The sequence below is a fragment of the Cololabis saira genome, chromosome 14 (genome assembly GCF_033807715.1).
Source record: "Cololabis saira isolate AMF1-May2022 chromosome 14, fColSai1.1, whole genome shotgun sequence".
Taxonomy (NCBI): domain Eukaryota; kingdom Metazoa; phylum Chordata; class Actinopteri; order Beloniformes; family Belonidae; genus Cololabis; species Cololabis saira.
Genome location: NC_084600.1, coordinates 14,147,811 through 14,167,633, shown reverse-complemented (window position 1 = coordinate 14,167,633; position 19,823 = coordinate 14,147,811). Strand labels below are relative to the sequence as shown.

At 43.0% G+C, this 19,823-nt stretch overlaps 1 protein-coding gene across 8 annotated transcripts in view; it reads left to right on the top strand.

The window, feature by feature from the left end:
- The window catches only part of nrxn2a (neurexin 2a), a 190,488-nt gene extending 174,641 nt beyond the window's left edge, over positions 1-15,847 (top strand). For 3 of the 8 annotated variants that reach the window (XM_061739796.1, XM_061739795.1, XM_061739794.1), the window contains 4 exons: positions 4,042-4,131; positions 5,369-5,697; positions 9,473-9,557; positions 13,308-15,847. In XM_061739796.1, the coding sequence (XP_061595780.1) occupies positions 4,042-4,131; positions 5,369-5,697; positions 9,473-9,557; positions 13,308-14,107 (1,304 nt within the window). In that variant the 3' untranslated portion in view covers positions 14,108-15,847. The remainder of the gene's footprint in view (positions 1-4,041; positions 4,132-5,368; positions 5,698-9,472; positions 9,558-13,307) is intronic. The other 5 variants (XM_061739801.1, XM_061739800.1, XM_061739798.1 and 2 more) reach the window with 3 other exon arrangements.
- The last annotated feature ends 3,976 nt before the right edge of the window (positions 15,848-19,823 follow it).

The following is a 19,823-nucleotide window of genomic DNA, read 5'->3' as shown; positions in this document are numbered from 1 at the left end:
TTTGGATCTTGCCTGACCTGTCCATTGTCAGACATTACCACTAATAGCATCATTATGCATGCTCTGCACGGTTCTCATTACGGCTTGATTGTATGTTTGGTGTGTAGGAAACCACTGCAGTTATCTCGGTAAATATTGGTCGGACTCGTTGCTTGCAGAGAAATTCCACGACATTGAATATTAAATGTCGACCTGCAGAAACACCCAGGAAATCAAATAACGCGACGATGCCTTGAAGGGAGAAGTTACTAACCTACACCTAACGTACTCAAGCAAATGCATAGTGCGATGATGACTGGCGGGGCTTTAATCTGCTCTGAACCACTCCACCAATTAACCTTATTCAGAGCAGGTGCAGCAGCTGGCGCAGCGGGAGGAAAAGCGAACGTTCCCCCCCTGCATCCAGCTGGTGCTCCGAGCTCACATGCCGGTGCTACAGTTAGAGATAAACCAGGACTGTATAATGCAGGCGGCCATGCGAGCTCCTTTCTGTCAGCTTCCACTCAGCAATCAGGGTTTTCTGAAGCATCCCAAATGGGAAACGACTGAACTGCATAAAATCATGCATGAATAAGAGCTCTCTTAGCTCCAGGTATAGGTGACATTGTTGGTATTTTTGGCTGTAATATACATCCCAGGATATGAAGTGAGGTGTAATATAAATCACAGACGAAGAGGGAACGTCACCTGCAACACTTTAAAGGTTCAATGCATGATCAGCTTCCCTATTTTAAGAAAAGAGAAAGTTCTGTCTCACAAGCCCAAAACAGAAAAGGGTGGCTGAAGAGAGAAGCATCCTTTCATCCGCTTCTACCCAGCTCATTGATTTCAGGGTCACGGAGGTGCTGGAGTTTGTCCTGGCTGCCATCAGGCCGGAGACAGGACACACTCTGGACAGGTCATTAGTCCAACACAGGGCCAGGCAGAGACAAGCAACATGCACAATCAAAGCCAAGGACGATGCACAACCCTCACTCAGCCCGAGGCGCGGGATGCTGAGCTGTGGGAGGAAGCCGCAGTACCCAGAAATGTCCAGGCGTGCACAGGGAGAGCACGCGAATAAGATATTTCATGTTTTCTCACGTCAGCTTCATTTGCTAACATACGTGAAAACATGAATACGTGACAGCAAAGTCTCCGTGACGGTACAGGATTGTGTCAGCATCCCTGGCAAAGGTCATTTCCTTATCTGTGATGGAGAAAATGCAGAAACGTTCATTAAGATTTTAGGACAACATACTATTCCAGCTGATTGAATGCATTCCTTAGCCAGCTGATTGAAAACCACCCCTTTTTTCCACCAAACGGGTTCCAGGCTGGTTCTGGAACCAGGGCTTTCTGTTTCCACTGACAAAGAACTGGCTCCGGGCCAGAAAAAACGGTTCCAAGGTAGCACCAACTCTTTGCTGGGCTACAAGAAAGAACCGCTTACGTAAGCGGAGGGGGAGCAGTTGTTAAGACCAACGGCAATATCAAGACTGGGAGACGGAGACATTTTCAAATAAGACTGAATCTGGATGCAGAAAAGCAGCAGTGATCTGAGGAGGAGACAACCTGTCTTTTAGTGATATGATCCACGGAGGTGCTACGTGGACTAGGGATGGGCGGTATGGACTAAAAAATGTATCACGATCATTTCTGGCATTTATCCCGATAACGATAAAAATGACGATAAAAAAAATACCAATTCAACTCCATCTTTGTAACTATAAATCTATCACCACATTCAGTCTTTGGAGCCCCCAAATCACTGCTCTAAAAGAATACTAAATACTACTAAACTACACCAATTAAATTGAATTAATAAAAAACAATTAAATGAGTTACACCTGTACATGTTTGTTACACAAAAACGTCATCAACAGGAATTTATCTTTCTTTCTTTTTCTTTCTTTCTTTCTTTCTTTCTTTCTTTCTTTCTTTCTTTCTTTCTTTCTTTCTTTCTTTCTTACTATCTGGCTCATATCTATCTTTCTATCTTTCTTTCTTTTTTTCTGGCTCATTTCTTTCTTTTTTTCTTTCTTTCTGGCTCATATCTTTCTTTCTTTCTTTCTTTCTGGCTCATATCTTTCTTTCTTTCTTTCTTTCTTTCTTTCTTTCTTTCTGGCTCATATCTTTCTTTCTTTCTGGCTCATATATATCTTTCTTTCTTTCTTTCTTTCTGGCTCATATCTTTCTTTCTTTCTGGCTCATATATATCTTTCTTTCTTTCTTTCTTTCTTTCTGGCTCATATCTTTCTTTCTTTCTTTCAGGCTCATATCTTTCTTTCTTTCTTTCTTTTTATCATTTTTACCGCGAGATGACAAATTCTTACCGTGGGGAATTTTTTGGACGGTATATCATGAACGGTAAAATATCGCCCATCCCTAACGTGGACCAAGTCTGTATTAGAATAAACACGTTGTTGTTGCTTCAACTTCAACAACTGCAAACGCAGGGACGTAACTGATGTTTGCAGCGACGTAACTGATGTGGCTCCCCTTAGCACCCGAGCTGTGGAAAAACAAACTGGTTCTCAGCTGGTTCACAAGTTGAATGAGTCGTGAACCAGCACTGGCCCAGAACCAGCCCTGGAACCAGTTTGGTGGGAAAGGTGTCTTTAAGGATATGACTGAGGAAGAGGAGGAGCACCCAGTCTGTAGCCGGACAGGGGTGTGAACTGAAGACTAGACAACCCTTAAAATGTCAACTAATGACACTTAAAAGGCCTCAATATACTTGACATCCTTGATACAAGAAAATATTTCAGGGTTGTGAGAAGGAATGTTGACAGTAAATACCATATTGGTGTTGTTTTAATGTGTTTTAGGCCTGAAATGCAGAAATTGATGATATTTAGAGATGAAATAAAGATGCAGAGAGAAAACATCAACTATTTCGGAGTCGTGGGTTTGATGGCTGTTTCTTCACGTCAGTATTTGATTGTTTAAGCGTGCTTGGATGTATTTTCACAGAGACCGCATGAAACAAGGTACCTTACGTGTGAAATGTCAACAAGATTTAAGTGGTCATTTAAAAAAAGCTCATTAACGCAGTTTGGGTGATTATTTATCTGAACTCCTCGCTGCTTCACCGGCTCCAAATGAAACGAGGAACGTTCATCATCCTAACGATAACTTTGCTTCTCTGTTCCGGAGCAATTCATTCTGTTATTTCGTGTTGTTTTTTACACTATTCATTTTTCTGTTTAATGCATGTGTTTAATAGAGAGCTAAAGTCCTCTGTCACTGAGGTTATCTCAGAAGCTCCCGGGCTGGAACGTGGTCTCTGTCCATCCCTGGGAGTTTTAAATGAGCACATGGCAGCACAATGTGTATATACCAAATTAAGATGGTTGAGAGCTAGCTGGGAGTAGTAATTATCAGGGATGATCCAGACTTAAGTAATTATCGCCTGAAAAGTTGAGAAAAAGGTAACTAAATTGGGAGTAATTATTTGTGTAATGTCATAACCAGAACACCAACATCTGCCTAACTACATAAACTGAGTCATTAATCCTTTGGGGCTACTTGTGAAACCTTTTAGATTGACTGTCGGCGCTGTAATTGTTCAAAATTAACATAATAAGAACTAAATGCTGAATGTTCTTTTGTACTAAAGTGGGGTGAGACTTTGGCTCTCTATAATCACTCGGGTCACACTGGTTGTGTCGTGCGCTGCCTACATGCAGGTCCAACGCTGTCTCTGCTCAAGTGCCTGACTTTCCATGTGTTTCTTTTATTCACCTGAATTAACCTCTACTTTATCCAGCACTTAAAATTATTTTGTTGTAATTGATATTTACTGAGGATTATGCTTTTTGCTTAAATAAATAGCGTCTATAACCATAACTAGAGTAGTGCATTATAAATAGCCTAAACGTGACACTAATTAGTATCAGAGCTGTGACTTTTAATAACCAGATAACACGAAGTAAAGCTCAGATGGATGAAAACTGCTAACTTGTTAACGCTGTTAGCCCTTATAACTTTGTTTCTAACCATGTGATCTTTCAGCTTGCAGACTTTAACCTTTAATCTGTCTCTCCAAATTCTTTGAAGGACACTATGATAATGAGCGACTGGCTATTGCTAGGCAAAGAATCCCATACAGACTTGGTCGGGTAGTAGACGAGTGGCTACTCGATAAAGGTAAAAATTAATTGATTAATGAATTAAACCTTGAAGTAACCACTAAATACCCTTCCCCTATGAGAGGTGCAGTGCCAGAGGACAAGGGTGACAGGTCTCAAGCTACCCTCATTTCTGTTTCCATTCGAATTGGAGCTTTTGCGCCGGCTGTGAATTTTGACGGCTCTTAAAGATCTTAAAGTGGAAAGTACGTGTTAAAGGAGAGAAAAAGCAAACTTTCTTTGTTGTCATCCTTACACCCTGTGGAGATGCTGCACCTTAAAACTAACTGAACTAAAAGCACATAACCCTTGTCTTAAGCCCCTTCCGCTGTGTTTAAACAGAAACTGTGTGTAATTATTTAACATAAAAACATTAAAATGCTGTCTAACCTTTGCAATAACACCAGTGAAACCAACCTGGCATGTCGTTCGTAATAACTGCCTATTTTAAACCCTAACCTCTAGATGTGATCAGACATGTGACATTCTCCTCCCTTTTCAACATCACATACGTTTCTGCCGCTGCAACATCCGTTGGCAGACTGTTGAAGTACAACATTTCACTGTTTGAAGCCACTTGATTTTGCTAATAAGTATTCTCCCGAGTCGGGCCCATCACTGCTGTTTCCTCCCCGTGATGCAGCACTGCTTATCAGTGAACCTGCTGACAATAGTGCTGTTGGGTGTCATTACCCCTCTCAGGTGGCGAAGCTACTGCACGAGGGAAAATCCATGCTTACGCCCGTGCTGACGGCCTAATAGCCGGCAAAGTCAGTGGGAGGAATCTCATTTAGCTTCACACCGTCTGCAGTGTTTCAGGACGGGCTTTTGAAATCATTTTCTGTAAAAAAAACAAGCCATGGATGAACATCATCTACTCCAGATGTGAGAGAGAAACACATGTCCCAGAGAAGCATCTATCCTCTCCCCCATGCAGACTGTTTGCTAACTTATTCAGTGACATTAAAAAATGATCCGTAAAACATTTAAACAGGCGGCTAAATAGTCTTTAACCCCCTTGTTGCATGTTCAAAGTCAGAATCATAAACGTGTTGCTCACTAATTTTCCCCTTTTAAATTTAACAGCTAAATCGACTTTTAAACAGAATTATAATCGATGTGCTTTAATCACTAAAGGTCACCTGGTTCAAATGATGTTGATGTGCAAAATCTGGCGCTTGACTTGTGCATGTCTGCTCCACTGTTCTCTCCTCTCTCCTGGCCGTTCCTGCTCTGTGTGTCCGTCTCTACGTCAGGGAGGCAGCTGACCATCTTCAACAGCCAGGCGGCCATCAAGATCGGCGGCCACGACAAGGGCCGGCCCTTCCAGGGCCAGATCTCGGGGCTGTACTACAACGGCCTGCAGGTGCTGAAGCTGGCCGCAGAGAACGACCCCAGCGTGCAGGTGGAGGGCAACCTGCGGCTGGTGGGGGACTCGCTGTCGGTGCTGACCACGGACACCACCGCCGCCACGCCGCTCTCCGTGTCCGACATGTCCACCACCATCATGGAGACCACCACCACCATGGCAACCACCACCACCCGCAGGCAGCGCTCGCCCAGCCTGAGGGAGAGCATCTCAAAGGTCAGGGGGTTTACAGGGACGTCTGACGGGAGCTGAGCGCTAATTTGCCGAACGTCGGCAGCATGAAAAGTATTAGAAAAGTGTTAATTGGCTTCGGAATTAGATGAAAGTTGACGTTTTCCCAGTTGGACGAAGTTTTTTAAAAATGGTTCAGAAACTAAATTGCATTTTTCAAATTAAATGGGTTTGTAGAAACGTGCTGCTTTGTGTCACCCTAAATTGCTTTTTTATTGTTCACCAATTTTTAATTGGCTCATCTTAGAACATATATTGACATTTTGTTTTCTTGGACGTCTGTAAATGGCTCTGAGATGGATGCAAAAAATGTATTTTAATGAACATCGGAAAATGTCCAAATGTTAATCCATGTTTGGTCCCGTTTGAGCTTTTCTTTTTTTTTTTTTTGTGATCAACTTTTTATTTATTTTTCATTTATATATATAAAGGAGAAGCATCCCCACAGTCCAGGAAAAAAAACACAACAAAACACCACCTGCTCAGATGCTGCTCCCCCCGTCCTCCCCACACCCTCCAGCTCCCACGAACCCCCCCCCCCCCCCCCCCCCCCAATAATGGATCCAATGCAGAGAACCATGAAAAAATAAATGAATACTTATTACATATTACATATCTTACAAAAAAAAAGAAAAAAACCAGAACACACAAAACAAAAACAACAGCAGCAACAAAACACAAAACACGTACACCACTCCCAACCCCCTCCCCTTGCCATCCAGGAATCCCATGACATTCCCATTAAAAGAGCTTGAGGCTGGATTGTGGCAGGATTTATGAAAAAAATCCGTATACATTTTAAGTTTTCTAGTAATAAGGTCAGATGAAGTGTTCCAAACCAAAAAGAATGAGCCCTCTAGTGTATCTCTCCTTTGCCTTGAACAGGCTGTGTGCTGCAAAATGTGCTGCAATTCGGTCCCGAATTTCCCGTGCTGGGCTGCGGATGTGACGTCACATGACGCTGCATGCACGTTCTCCCCGTTCTCCCGTGCCGGCTTCACTGTTGGCTGCAGTACCCCCAACAGCCGTCGTGGTGAAGGGTGGCGCTAGAGAGTCTCATTTCTTAGAAGGAGCCTCAAGCTCCTTTAACTAAATAAGCCATTCTAAACATAAAACCAAACAGACAAAGAACATGTAAACCATGGACGAGTTGGACCACAAACATTCATAACCTATCAGAAATTTTCTCTAATAGATTTGACCAGCAATTGATATTTGATGATTTGGCATAATGTAGGCGAGCTGTAGAAAGCTCAAGCTGCGCAATATCCCGGTAAGCAAAAAGCCATTCCCTCCCCGATAGTGCATGTGGTGGTTTCCAGCGACAGGCTATCATTCTTTTAGCGGCTGTAAAACCAGCCAACAATAGACGCTTGTTGTTTATAGTTAGTTTTAGAGATGAGGTGTCATTAAGTAAAAGCAAGGCAAGCTTTTCTTTTTAAAGATCTGTTACGCTGTAACAGACATGTTGCCTGAGAGCTTCCTTTATTGTCATCAGGTGAGTTGGTAACATCTTCAAAAGTAAATCTGACATCAATAAAAAGCAAAAATGAATATGCAACGCTGACGTTTGCTATGTAGCACTAATGTGTCCCATCAGCAGAGGAGAAACCGCTTCGGGAGCAGCTTTGAACTCAAATGAAAACCTTTAGAGGAAGCAGTTTGGTTCGAGGATCCTTTCCACTCAAATAAAAGCACACAATCACGTTTTAAAGAAAATCAGATAATACATTTGAATCCTCGGCTCCTCTCTACTCTCACAAAGGTCGCGGCATTTCAGAGAAATGATCGTCAGTTCCTTTGTGACGACTGGAAACTTTTTTCAGAGCGAAATAACAAAGCGCTTCAGCTTGCTTCATGGTGTTCCTGATTTGTGAGGTTATTATTTGAAGGGCTGAGCATCAAAGGAAGCTGGACTCCGTTTGAACGCGAACTCGCGTCTTTGGGAGGAAAGTTATTCGATTGTTATCGGTGATCACAAAGATGCAATTAAATCTGCAGATCTGCAATAATTACAATATCTGCCAACATTGTGGATTCAAAGGATTCCAGTGTAATAAAAACATTGGAAAATGTAATTTTGAGATGCATTATGCATGTATGTGATGTTGAATGGAAATCTAATTAGAACGAGGCGGGAGCTGTGACTGCAGACCTCCCCAGAAGTCAATACCCCGATCAAACACCACGACCACGTGCTCACAAACAACAAACAATGCTGCTCCGGCGTAATTTCCCCAGTATTCAAGGAACAAAGAGTCACATCAAATATTAACTAATAACCCTGCTTTCTGGGAATCTGAAGAACGCTATCATGTTAAAGCAGCGGGGGTTCTTTGGCTGCCTCCCTTTTAAGAGTTTTCCTTCTCAGATGTGAGTGTACATCGTCCATACTTGTTTATGAGGACAGATTCGTGTTCGTCAGGCCTCGGGGAATCCTAGCAGCTCGGAGCTCACGCTGTTGGCCTCTGATGTCTGTCCACAAGCTCCTGGGGTAGCAAAAACCCCGGATCCTGGTCCTGGTCCTGATGCTGATCCTATCTAAAGAGAAAAACTAGGAAAATGTAAAAAAATACTTGTATCTGGGGATCCTGAACCATATCCTGATCCTGATCCTGATCCATCCCCTGATCCTGACCCTATCTAAAGAGAAAAACTAGGAAAACATAAATATACTTGTATCTAGTGATGCACCGAAATGAAAATTTGTGGCCGAAACCGAAACCAAAAATAATAATAAACACACCGAATACCGAACATGGTTCTTCAGCAGTTTTTCATTTATTTTTCCAATTTTTTCACCATTGCATAAATCAAATACATTTGATTTAGGCATGCTTTTCAAAGAAAAAAATCTTTTCCAAAATTACAAGGTAGAAAATATTTATTGAACATAAAAAAATGAAAATGTTTTAATTTCCCAGCATTATGTTGTTTTGGTTCCACCTCCTGGTGAATGTTAGGTAAAATTCTTATGGGGTTAGTTTTTGATTGGCCAACGATTTATGTTGTGCGCAACGTTACTGGACGGAGCGGCCAGTCTATTTCCTTATATTACAACGCCGTTATTAATTGTTCGATTTTTTCCCCCACTTATTCCACCGAACACCGAAAGTGTTTTTTTGCCATTTTCGGCCGAACAATTTCGGTTACCGAACAATCGGCGCATCACTACTTGTATCAATCTGAAAAGGTAAATGTAAATGTAAAAACCCACCTGTTTTAAGCTCTTAAACAACCCTCATCCCTCCTCCTTCGCATTTCTTATCCAACTTCTTTTGGTTTTTCCAAAAACTAGTTTTGCTTTCAATGTATTTAAATACCTCAAGAGTCCAGGTTTATCTTGAATTTCCAAATCTGCGTCAGAGACTTTTGCAAAATATTGCCTCCATCGCACGAGCAAGTTGTCAAAAGCCAATCATATGAAAGAAATTGGCCACAATTAAATTACATGTAGCCCCGGGAAATCTTTCACTCATGTTTATTGGTTGTTGTTTCACATCTTGGATGGAAACAGCCACAGGGTGAAGGATAAAAAGCGGCTGCATAGGCGTTCGCTCCCAACATGCAGTCTTGGATTCGCTCGCAGCGAAAACACAACACTGGCGCGGTGCTGTGTTCTGCAGAATTTCCTCAAATAGAGCAGTCAGCTAAAAAACACCCTCCTAAAAAAGTAACTGCAGGTCTAATGATGAAAACGTGTTACTTGCTCATGAGCTGGAAAAAAAAACAACACATTTTGTCCCCTTTTTTCTTGCAGCCCCAGAGCTCTGATGATATTTTAGTGGCCTCGGCTGAGTGCCCAAGTGATGATGAGGACCTGGAGGAGTGTGAACCAGGAACAGGTGGGTTGCCTATGGCGAAAACATGGGAGTAGAGTGCTGATCTAAATGGCTGAGATGCTTCTTTGTCCCTGGATCGCAGACGAATTGCGATGGTTTCCGAAAGCCATCAAATGAAATTCACTTTTCTCAGTTTTGTGTTTCTGAAGTAATTTAATGGCATTCAGTGAAACAGCTGCACTCATTTAAACATCTGTTATGAGCTCTTCTTTTGCTAATTCATCTTCTATCCTTCAGTAAATCACTAAATTGGATTGAAGGATTTTTTTTTTTAAAGAATGAGTCTGCCCTTATCATCAGTGCCTCCATGATTAATATGACCTTATCAAAAATGTTTGTTTCTGTCTGTCCCTGCAACATGGGACCCAAAGAGATGATGAGAGGGAATGTAGTGGGCATAGAGGAAGACCTTTGGTGTCATTTCAAGTATCTGCCGAGCCACTCTCCTTGTCCGAGGGTCCAGATCTTATGGCACTTTTCCACTAGCACCTACTCAGCTCTCCTCCACTCAGTTTGGTTCTTTCCCACTAGGGGTCTAACTGTGCCGAGTAGATACTTTTTCTGTAACTACTCTGCCAAGGTTCTAAGCGGCTGAGTCGGGCTGTGATGTCATCACACTACAGGCCACCGATTGGTCGGGGGGTTGGCGTCAGACGTCTGAGTCAGGATGTGACATCAGCGAAAGAGACTCTGACGGCAGATTCTGGTTCATTTTATTCGACCAGCAAGTCTGTTTGGTGATCCAACTCTGAGGTGCAGATGTTCATAAACCTGGTGGCTGAGGAGAGAATTGAAAAGGGATCTAGACGGGCGATAAGGAACGATCAGATCCACCAGGAGCTCTGTCACTTCATAGCTGCTCACGGCTCCCAACGGACTTTTCAGCAGCACCGAGACAAAAAAACTACCGGTAAAAAGTGTCTCAGCTTGAAGCTTCTCTCACTCTCATTTTTTAACTTGATATGGAACACAAGCCACAGATCCAGCAGCACATCTATCATCTCCTCCAGATTCTACATCTTTAGTGTTGTTGTCTTCTTCGTTTAGATCACACAATCAAATACGTCACAGCAGCTTCACTCCAACCTCCTACTTCTGCTCCAGGTGCTGAATTGTTATGGAAAAGAAACCAGGCAGAATTAAGATGAGTAGGTGCTAGTGGAAAAGTGCCATTATTGCCACATATACAAGTGTTTCTTTTACTTTACATTCATTTCTACTTCCGCTTTTAGTCCTTGAAGTTTCTAAAGCTTCTCATGTTCCTCTTCTTGATGTTCCCGTTGCTTGGGATGAAGACCCATATCACCACTGTCTTTATCCAACATCAATTTATCAGTGTGGACGTCTCCCGTGCAGAGCCTTGGGTTTCAACATGGTTGAGCTGTTCCTGCACACTGTTCCAGCTTGGTCGTGCTGCTCCATGCGCACCACGCCTGGCTGCATCCTGCAGCCTGCTGCTGTACCTGGGGCCCTGCCAGGACCCCAGGTACAGCCTTCATAGCTCTCACATCAGGAAATGCTCTTGCAGTGCCACGATTGTTGCACGGGTCGTCCTTCAAACCTGCCTTTTCCACTTGGAGGACTTTTGGATGTAAGCCACGCCCCCAGTCTGTTGGCACCGAGGTAGACTGAGTGCAGATATTCATCCTTACAGGAAGGTTCAACGTAGCGCAGCAGTGCAGACGGAGCATCTTCTTTCAACATGACACACTTGACGGAATCGTATGCATCTTACTACGGCCCCACTGAATTCTTTATGAGGTCTCCCCAGTCTCCCGTTGATGTTGTGGAGGATTCCCGTCCCCGTGTTTGCACCCAGCAGTGCACAGTTCTGTCTTTTTGATCTCTTGCGTGACTGTTCTCTGGACCAGCATGATGCTTTGCTTCTCTCTCGTTGCTTCCAACTGCCTCCTGGGTCCTGCTCATGTTTCTGAGCCATGTTTCTACTGATCCTGGCTGCGCTGAAGCCTGACAACTGCCTCTGCGTTGCTCAGAGGCAGATTGCTGGCTGGCAGTTGAATGGAAATGTCCCCTTCTGGGGATCGTGTAGGATGAAAACTCTCCAACCTGCTTCTCCGTTTGAGCGTTTTAAGTTTCCACGGTTGGGAGTAAGGACATGTGCATTTGTTGTTACATACGTTGGATATGACTGCATTTTATTTGTATAATGTCCACATTCATTAAAGCTTACAGTTGTGTGAGTGCATGTTTTTCTCATGTCTTTAGGGGAATGTGTTTTATACACAGGTAAATGCATCGGGGGTTTAACTTGTGATCATCCGAACTGTAATTAAAAAGCACTGGCGCATTCAGTAAGCCGCAATATTTCTGTGTGATTCCTTCAAACAATAACCTTTGCTCTCTTGTCCTCCATGAGCTCCTTCCTACAGATGTGGAGACAGTAGCAAGGCAATTTAATTCATTGCTCTTTTATCAACTACGTAGCTGTTGGAGGGTCCTTGTATGGTCGTGTGTGCATGCATGATCTTCTCTGTTTTCTCATTACAGTAATCCCTCGCTGTAACGCGGTTCACCTTTCACGTCTCGCTGTTTCACGGATTTGCATTGTGCATTGTGTCCTGCATTCTGATTGGCTAAACAGTCTCCCCGCTTCTGCATGTGTGTCAATAACGTTACGGTTTAATATGTACTGTACATGTACATGTACGTAAAACAGTTTGCCAAATTTAAGTTTGCAAATTTTCTCCAAAATGTTGACAATGTTGCACTCCCGTTCAGATCCAATTAATCGGGTCGCGGTGGGGTAAGGCTGGGCGATATATCGAGATTTTAATATATATCGATATATTTTCAAAGGCGATATGGTACGAGACAATATCGTTTATATCGATTTTAAAAAAAAATATATATTTAAAAAAAAAAAAAAAATTTATGATTTTGATATAGCTTATTTTGTGACAAAATGACTTGAATGTTTTATTTGAGATTTGCACAAATGTTTTGTTATTTGCACAACTGTCAACCTCAGTGGAAAAGTCTGCCTGTTACTGTCTACATTGTATTAATTGCACAGTGTATTTGAATTTAATTGTTATGCAGGAAAGGGATATTTGTTTTATTTTATTCAAGAAGCATTTTTATTCTATATATGCAGGCAGTTTATTTTTATTTCATTTGTTTTATACATTTTGATATTGTGCAGACCTCTGTTAATAAAGGAACCTGTGTGACATTTGGCACGAGGCATTGAATTAAAACTGACAGTTTTTTTAAGGGTTTGCCTCAGAAAAAAATGAAGCTAACAGAGATGCTATGCTATAATGCTTTGGGGGAAACCCCAATTATGGCACAGAAAAAATATCCATATATATATAGAGTATCGCCATTTAGCTAGAAAATATCGAGATATGACTTTAGGTCCATATCGCCCAGCTCTACGATGGGGCGGTGATGATCTCCGCAATTTGAAGCCTCGTATAATAAAAATAAAGGTTACTACTTCACAGATTTCACCTATCACGGGTTCTTTTTGGAACGTAACCCCCGCCGGGAAAAACGAGGGATTACTGTATATCAAAATATTACTATTCTGCATGCCACGTGTGTGAGAAGCAGGATTTATGTGGGCTAGCTGTTAGAAAGCAATGATGTATGAGGTCACTATGAGCCAGCTGATATGAATCTAACTAACACACTGAGCAGATGTGCCTCCACCTTTTAAAAGCACAACTGTTCAGCCAGGTTTTCCCATGTTCTAATTTAGGATGCCCTACCTTTCTGTTTCCTTTCCAGGGGGTGAATTAGTCTTGCCTATAATAACGGTGGACTCCCTTGAGCCCCCATCCATCGCCACCCGTTACCCCGTGCTCCCTCCGCCTACCCTCCTCTCCCCTCTTGAAACCACCAAAGAGTCCCTGATTCTCCCCCCTCACCCCTCCTGCCCCCCGGACCAGGAGGACTGCGGTGACCCCGTGGAGGTCTCGGCCTTCGGCTCAGGGGAGATGACGGAATCGGACGACGAGGACTTTTACAATAATAACTCCCCCGTGGTCACTGACAGGACAGTCCTTCCGCCACCTCCCGCCGTCGGCGAGGGTGGGGTCCAGAAATCCCGCCCCGTACCTCCTTTTGTTCCCACCACCAACCCTGACCAGATCCACATCCCCGCAGGCAAAATGAACACCCGCGACCAGGTGCTCCTGCCCCCCGCTCCCCCGTCCTCCCGAAACACACCGGGACTAACTTACCCTCCCAATTTTCCCCATGTGCCCACAGCCAACCCCACCACCTCCGACGAAAAGAGCCAGCACGGCGACGTGGAGGTGATCAGGGAGTCCAGCAGCACCACCGGGATGGTGGTTGGCATCGTGGCTGCTGCTGCTCTCTGCATTCTTATCCTCCTCTATGCCATGTACAAGTACCGCAACCGGGACGAGGCCTCCTACCCGGCGGACCAGGGCCACAGTTTTGCCAACAACTCCACGGCGGAGGGCAACGGAGCCGTGGTCAAGGACAAAAGCACGCCGACGGCCTCCGTGGCAAAGACCAGCTCCAAGGGCAAAAAGAACAAAGACAAGGAGTACTACGTCTGAAAAACCGGAGACGGAGAACCGGCAGGTGCGGACGGACTGAGACTTAGAGGAGGACGGAGGATTGGTTCTGTCTTGCTGACTTTCAGAAAAAAAAAGGAAAAAAAAAAAATCACAGGCCATTAAAAAATATCTGCACAAAGCAAATATAGATTGCTTTTACATGTTTCAAAAAGTCGCTCAGCTCCCAATGATGGTTAATTCTTCTCGATGGCGCAAGACCTGACTCGTCCTCTGTGTCAAAGATGTACACTCGATCTGCATTCACCGATTCTTTGTTAGTGTATCTTTTTTATGTTTCTACTAGCTAGGAGGAAGAATATCCACTTTGGCTTTGTATATAGCATGGATATGGTACTGTGAAGAAAGCGCTGAGAACATCCGGTTTCTTTGGACTTCTTTGTAATGCCCTATCCCGAGTCTCAATGTCCCCAGTACGATACATGAGGCAGAACAGGCCAGTTATTGAATTTTTATGGTAGATGAGCAGAGAGGCACCCCGGCAATCATCCTGAGCACACTCCAAGAGAAAGCCTTTACTTGGAACAGACATCACCTCTGCAGCCTCCGTGTTATTTTGTGTGGTTTTAAAAGTCCCCCCAATCATTCTGCGTCTGTCCAGAGGAGATAGTGTTACGGTGCTGATGGAGTGTTGCCCTGTAAAAACCAGGCAAGATATTCGGCTTGTGAAAAATTCTGAATCTTTAAAGTGATGGGAAAGAAAAAAAAAAAGTCACTCTCCATCCTGCAATCAGTGCATCCTCTGGTGTGATGGATCAGAGACATTACTAACGTGAGATAGTGCCGTCAGTGTGCCATGCCATTCCAAGTAGGGATAAATGTGACCAGGTCAGCCAGTGAACACCAGTGAAGGCGTCTCTGTAAACATGTATATATAGAGGTTAGCAGACTGACGAGGCAGGGAAGAGAAATAAACATCCGAGATGCGTGGTCCCCCCTCCCCGCCCGCCACTTTTCAGTGTTACAGTTGAAGGAGCTTTGAGGAGCACAGATTCACATTTACCAACGTATTTCGGATGGCTGCTTGGAAGCGCACCTCGCCAGGGGCTCCTTCACTCTCCAGCTTTTATTTTCTCTGAGCTGTCATTGGATAATTCAAAAGCACACATCAAATGTAAACATCTCCGAGACATAGATACTCCTTGTAAAGCAGCAAAATGTGTATTCTTTTTTTTTTTCTCTATCAGTTATCAAAAGACTATTCTATGAAATGAATAATTGAAAATTTGTGAATTGTATTGATATTTCTCTGATATTTCAATGTATCTTGTTACCACTCTTCTTAACGCATTACATTTTTGATTGCCTTCCACTTTAATCTGGACAAAAAGCACACTCTCCTCAGATAGCTGCAAATATCTTCTGTTTTTTGGATTATTTACCGTTCATATTATGCAGAGAAAAACACAGGGATGAAACAAAGCAATGGTTTGTTTTGTTGCATTGTGCATTTTATATGTGCTGAATCTGTTACTCGATGGATCTGATGATATAAAGCCATTTTCTCTGTTGAGTTCTTTATTCATGCTCTGTGATCTCCTGTTATCTTTTTTCTTTTTCTTTTTTTATGAAAGTGCCATTCAATACGAGCCGCTCGGCGCTCAGAAAATATGCCATTCTTCACCCATTGCTATTGTATAGTGTTCATGTGAAATGGATCTTAATATGTGTACAGAACGTGGATAAAGATGAAAATACACTTGATTATATACTTTGTACAAACCTGTGTTGTTTGTTGCTTCTTATCGATTCACACAAAAAAGAGATGGTGTTCAACTGATGTTCTCGGATATAAACATTGCAGATATTTCACATATTTAAGGGTTTGGAACTGACATTTAAAAGAACAAGGACTGCGTGTACCAGGGTATATTTTATGGGCACATGAGCCATTGTTTTCAACGAATGTAATGTACTTGTTGCCTTAGTCCATCTATTCGTCACTCAGATGAGGGATTTGAGAATCTTTTTTGGATTCAAAAAACCCAATAAATCTGCACTTAACTAACTGGATTTATGTGATAAAAAATTGTCCATGAAGAAACAGCATTTCACACAAATTGCAGGTCATGAAACGTGTTAAAAATGTGTCTTACACTAGAGTTTCATCATTATTCTTCTCCCTTGTGCCTCTCCCTCTCTCTCTCTCTCTCTCTCTCTCTCTCTCTCTCTCTCTCTCTCTCTCTCTCTCTCTCTCTCTCTCCCTCCTTCCCTCTCCCTCTCTCTCTCTCCATCCCTCCCTCCCTCTCCCTCCCTCCCTCTCTCTCCCGCTCAGTGTCTCTGTTAAAGAGGCTGCTCCCGGGGGTTTAGTAACGCCTGGATGTCCACTATTCATTTTTAAACAAAGTGAGCTTTTTGCAGCATGTTTCAATTAAAATGGCATGCCTTTATTTTTTTAAGCTTGCTTTATTTATCCCTTTGAAGTTTAAATATCATTAAATGTTAAACCTGTTGAACTCCTCCCTTGGATGCCGGTGAGTCACACCACCGCATAATACAGTCGGGTCTTAAGGAGGTTTTTTCCACTTTCTTTTTCTCCAAGTCATGAACTTCTCAAGGCGCCACTTTACCCCTCGAGTACAACCACTGGTATTTAGGGGGGACATCTTCAAAAAGATGAACTTCAACCATCTTGTACATATCCTGGACTGTTGAAGATGGATGGATGAGTTATATTGTCTTGTACTATAGTTAATACTATAGATAATAGACTATAATACAATAGATAAGTCATTCAATTATCTTCTGCAGAGGTAGGAGGATGGTTTACCTGTTTATCTGACAGCCAGATTACACAATGACTACGTTTACATGCAGTCAATAACCCTTTTCTAACCAGAATATTAGCAATAACCCGGTTGCGCACGGCCATGTAAACACCAATAACCCCTTTGAATATCAATCAATCAATAACTTTATTTGTCCCCAATGGGGCAATTAATCTTGCAGCAATATATAAACATATACACATAGTAAAAAAAGGACAACGACTTTAAATCTAAAAATCTAATCTAGCCCCACAACAGCTACCTTTACCTCATGGAATGAAGGGGGATGGCAGAAGGTACAAAAGAATGTTTATATCTATTAGTTTTGAGAAGTGGAAGTCTGAGCAATGTACCCGATGGGAGAAACTGAAACTCTTGGTGTATCGGATGGGAACAGTCTGATAGGATAGTTTTTGCTTTCCTATACAGCTGTTTATTATACAGGTCCTGAATAACCGGGATTTGCTCATATTCCGGTTTTTAAAAACCTGAATATGACCCCTGGGTTACTCCTTTTCTAACCCGAATATTTGGTCATGTATAGCCTAACGGGATATCCCCATCAAAAGGAACAGGAATTTGTTTTCTGCGCATGTTCTTTTCGCAGGGAATCTTGGTCTTTTGAGTCCAGGAAGACATATGGAAATTGTCACGCCAGTCGGCGTCGGTGAACTCCATCATTACGACCCGTTCCCACCAGTCCTGACTGCACCTTCATCCAAAGTGTCCGGGTTGCTCTGGTGGAAACGGGTAGCATGGATATGGATGGCACAGCTCCAGCTCCATTTGTCATTTCTTCACGTTTTCGCCTTCCATTAATGAAGAAGGCGACGAGGAATAGTGTTAAGTCCTGGTGGTGGGTCAGTACCAGCACCAAAGTGCAAAAGAAGGCGACTTCTACTGGGCTGTTCATTATCCGCCGTGCTGCTGTTATTGTTGTTTTGGATTTGGATACAGGAAGAAGAAGCGGAAATGACGGGAATTGTGTCATGATGTTCTCCGTGCGTCGCTGGTTTGATGGAGATATCCCAAATGATTAATCACCATGTATACAGGGATAACCCTGTTTGCTCACGCATGTAAACAGATTATTCTGAATGTTTCAGTAACCGGAATATTGACTGTAACCCGAATTTTGACTACATGTAAACGTAGTCAATAATGTAAATAAGTGGAGATGTTGAGTGTCTGAGGGGGGGGGGGGGTGGATCCTATCCCAGCCGCCATTAATTGGGAGCCAGGGTGAACCCTGGCCAGGTCACCAGTCCATTACAAGCCCACTCAGAGACTCTCACAGCTTTGGACAGTTGATGATCAGGGTCATTAACGAGCATGTGCAGACTTGGATCAGTTCTGTTGGATCAGAGAAACATCTAACACATCCAGGCCAGTGGTCCTCAAGGACCTGGACTGAAGAACCCTGATTTATTATCACAGACCTTCCTTGCGTGACTGGCAGGCCTGAGCTGCATTAGGTTTGTCCCCGTGGGCTTGCTGTAGCCCCTGCTTTCTGCCACCCCCGCTGTGTGGCTCCAGATTGGGTTATTGTTACCCCCCAGAGCATATCAAGTCAAATACAGGCTGATACAGATCCCTGGTCTAGTGCACTTAAGTAATGTGCAACTGGGCTACAGAAGGTACTTTTATTTTACTATTGGTAGTTTTATTTGAGTCTTTTATTGTGTGTGTGTCTCAACGTAGGTTTTGGGTGAGATGAGCTGGATGAAACCCTAACATTAACCACCTGCCGTATACTGGTTAACAATGCAACAGTTTTAGAGGTAAACGGGTCTGCAGTTCAGACTAAGGGCCTGATTTACTAAAGGTTTGCGTGTGTAAAAACGTGTGCAAACTTGACAGCACCCGCAAACCAATGTGCAAGCTGATCTACTAACAGCGTGCAAAGAGGACTGCGCCTCTCAAATGCGCAAAATAGCACACGCAATTCATTTAGTACTTTTGCCCTGATGAATAATCAATATGGGGCGTACCCGCCAGAAATCGCTAAATACTGGGAGGGGAAGATGCAAATTGCTCCATTTACCACGCGCAATGAGATTTACCAAGCCTGAAAGTAATTGCGCGTATTGTGATTGCGTCTGTATTTAATACGTTCGAAAGGAAGGTGCTAATCTGCTGCTGCTGTTATTGTGGCAAGGAGGCGACATCCAAAATCAAAGAATATGCAGAGAGAGAGTCTTTATTCTGCTGCATGCTATTTTAAAAATGGTTGCACAAGTTTTATTAAAGGCCGCTTTTTCTTTAGTAAATAAACGTAAATTGAAATATGAAAAACCAGACGTTTTTCCATTTTTTGTGTTACCAACTGCATTCTATCGCAGGTTTTCTCCGATATTGCGTTTCTTTTGGTAATGTTTAAATTTATTTGCTGTAGTTCATTAATGTGTTTATTTGCCTCTTCCACTAATATCTCTAACTCCAACTCGTCAAATTTCATTTTGCGCTTGTGACTTGTGACTGTGCATTCCATCCAGACTCTCCATGGCGCAGAGTTTGCGCTCGCAAACCTTAAGACACGCAACACCTCATTTAAATACTGCTGTTTGCACCTGTTATCAATTGCGCACGCAATCTTAGTTGATCACTCGCAAACCACACGCAAACAGCACGCGCAAACTTTTTCAGTGCACACGCAATTTAGTACTCTTTATTTAGGATCTTAGTAAATCGGGCCCTTAGTGTTGTAAGGCAGGGATCCTCAATTCCGGTCCTCGTGGGCCAGTGTCCTGCACATTTTAGATGTTTCTCTGCTTTAACACACCTGATTCTAATTACCGGTAATGGTCGTCATCGACATTTCAAGATCTGCACAAATCTGATAATGACACAATCATTTGTATCACAGTGTGCTGAAGCAGAGAAACATCTAAAACGTGCAGGACACAGGACTGGAAGACTGGAATTGAAGA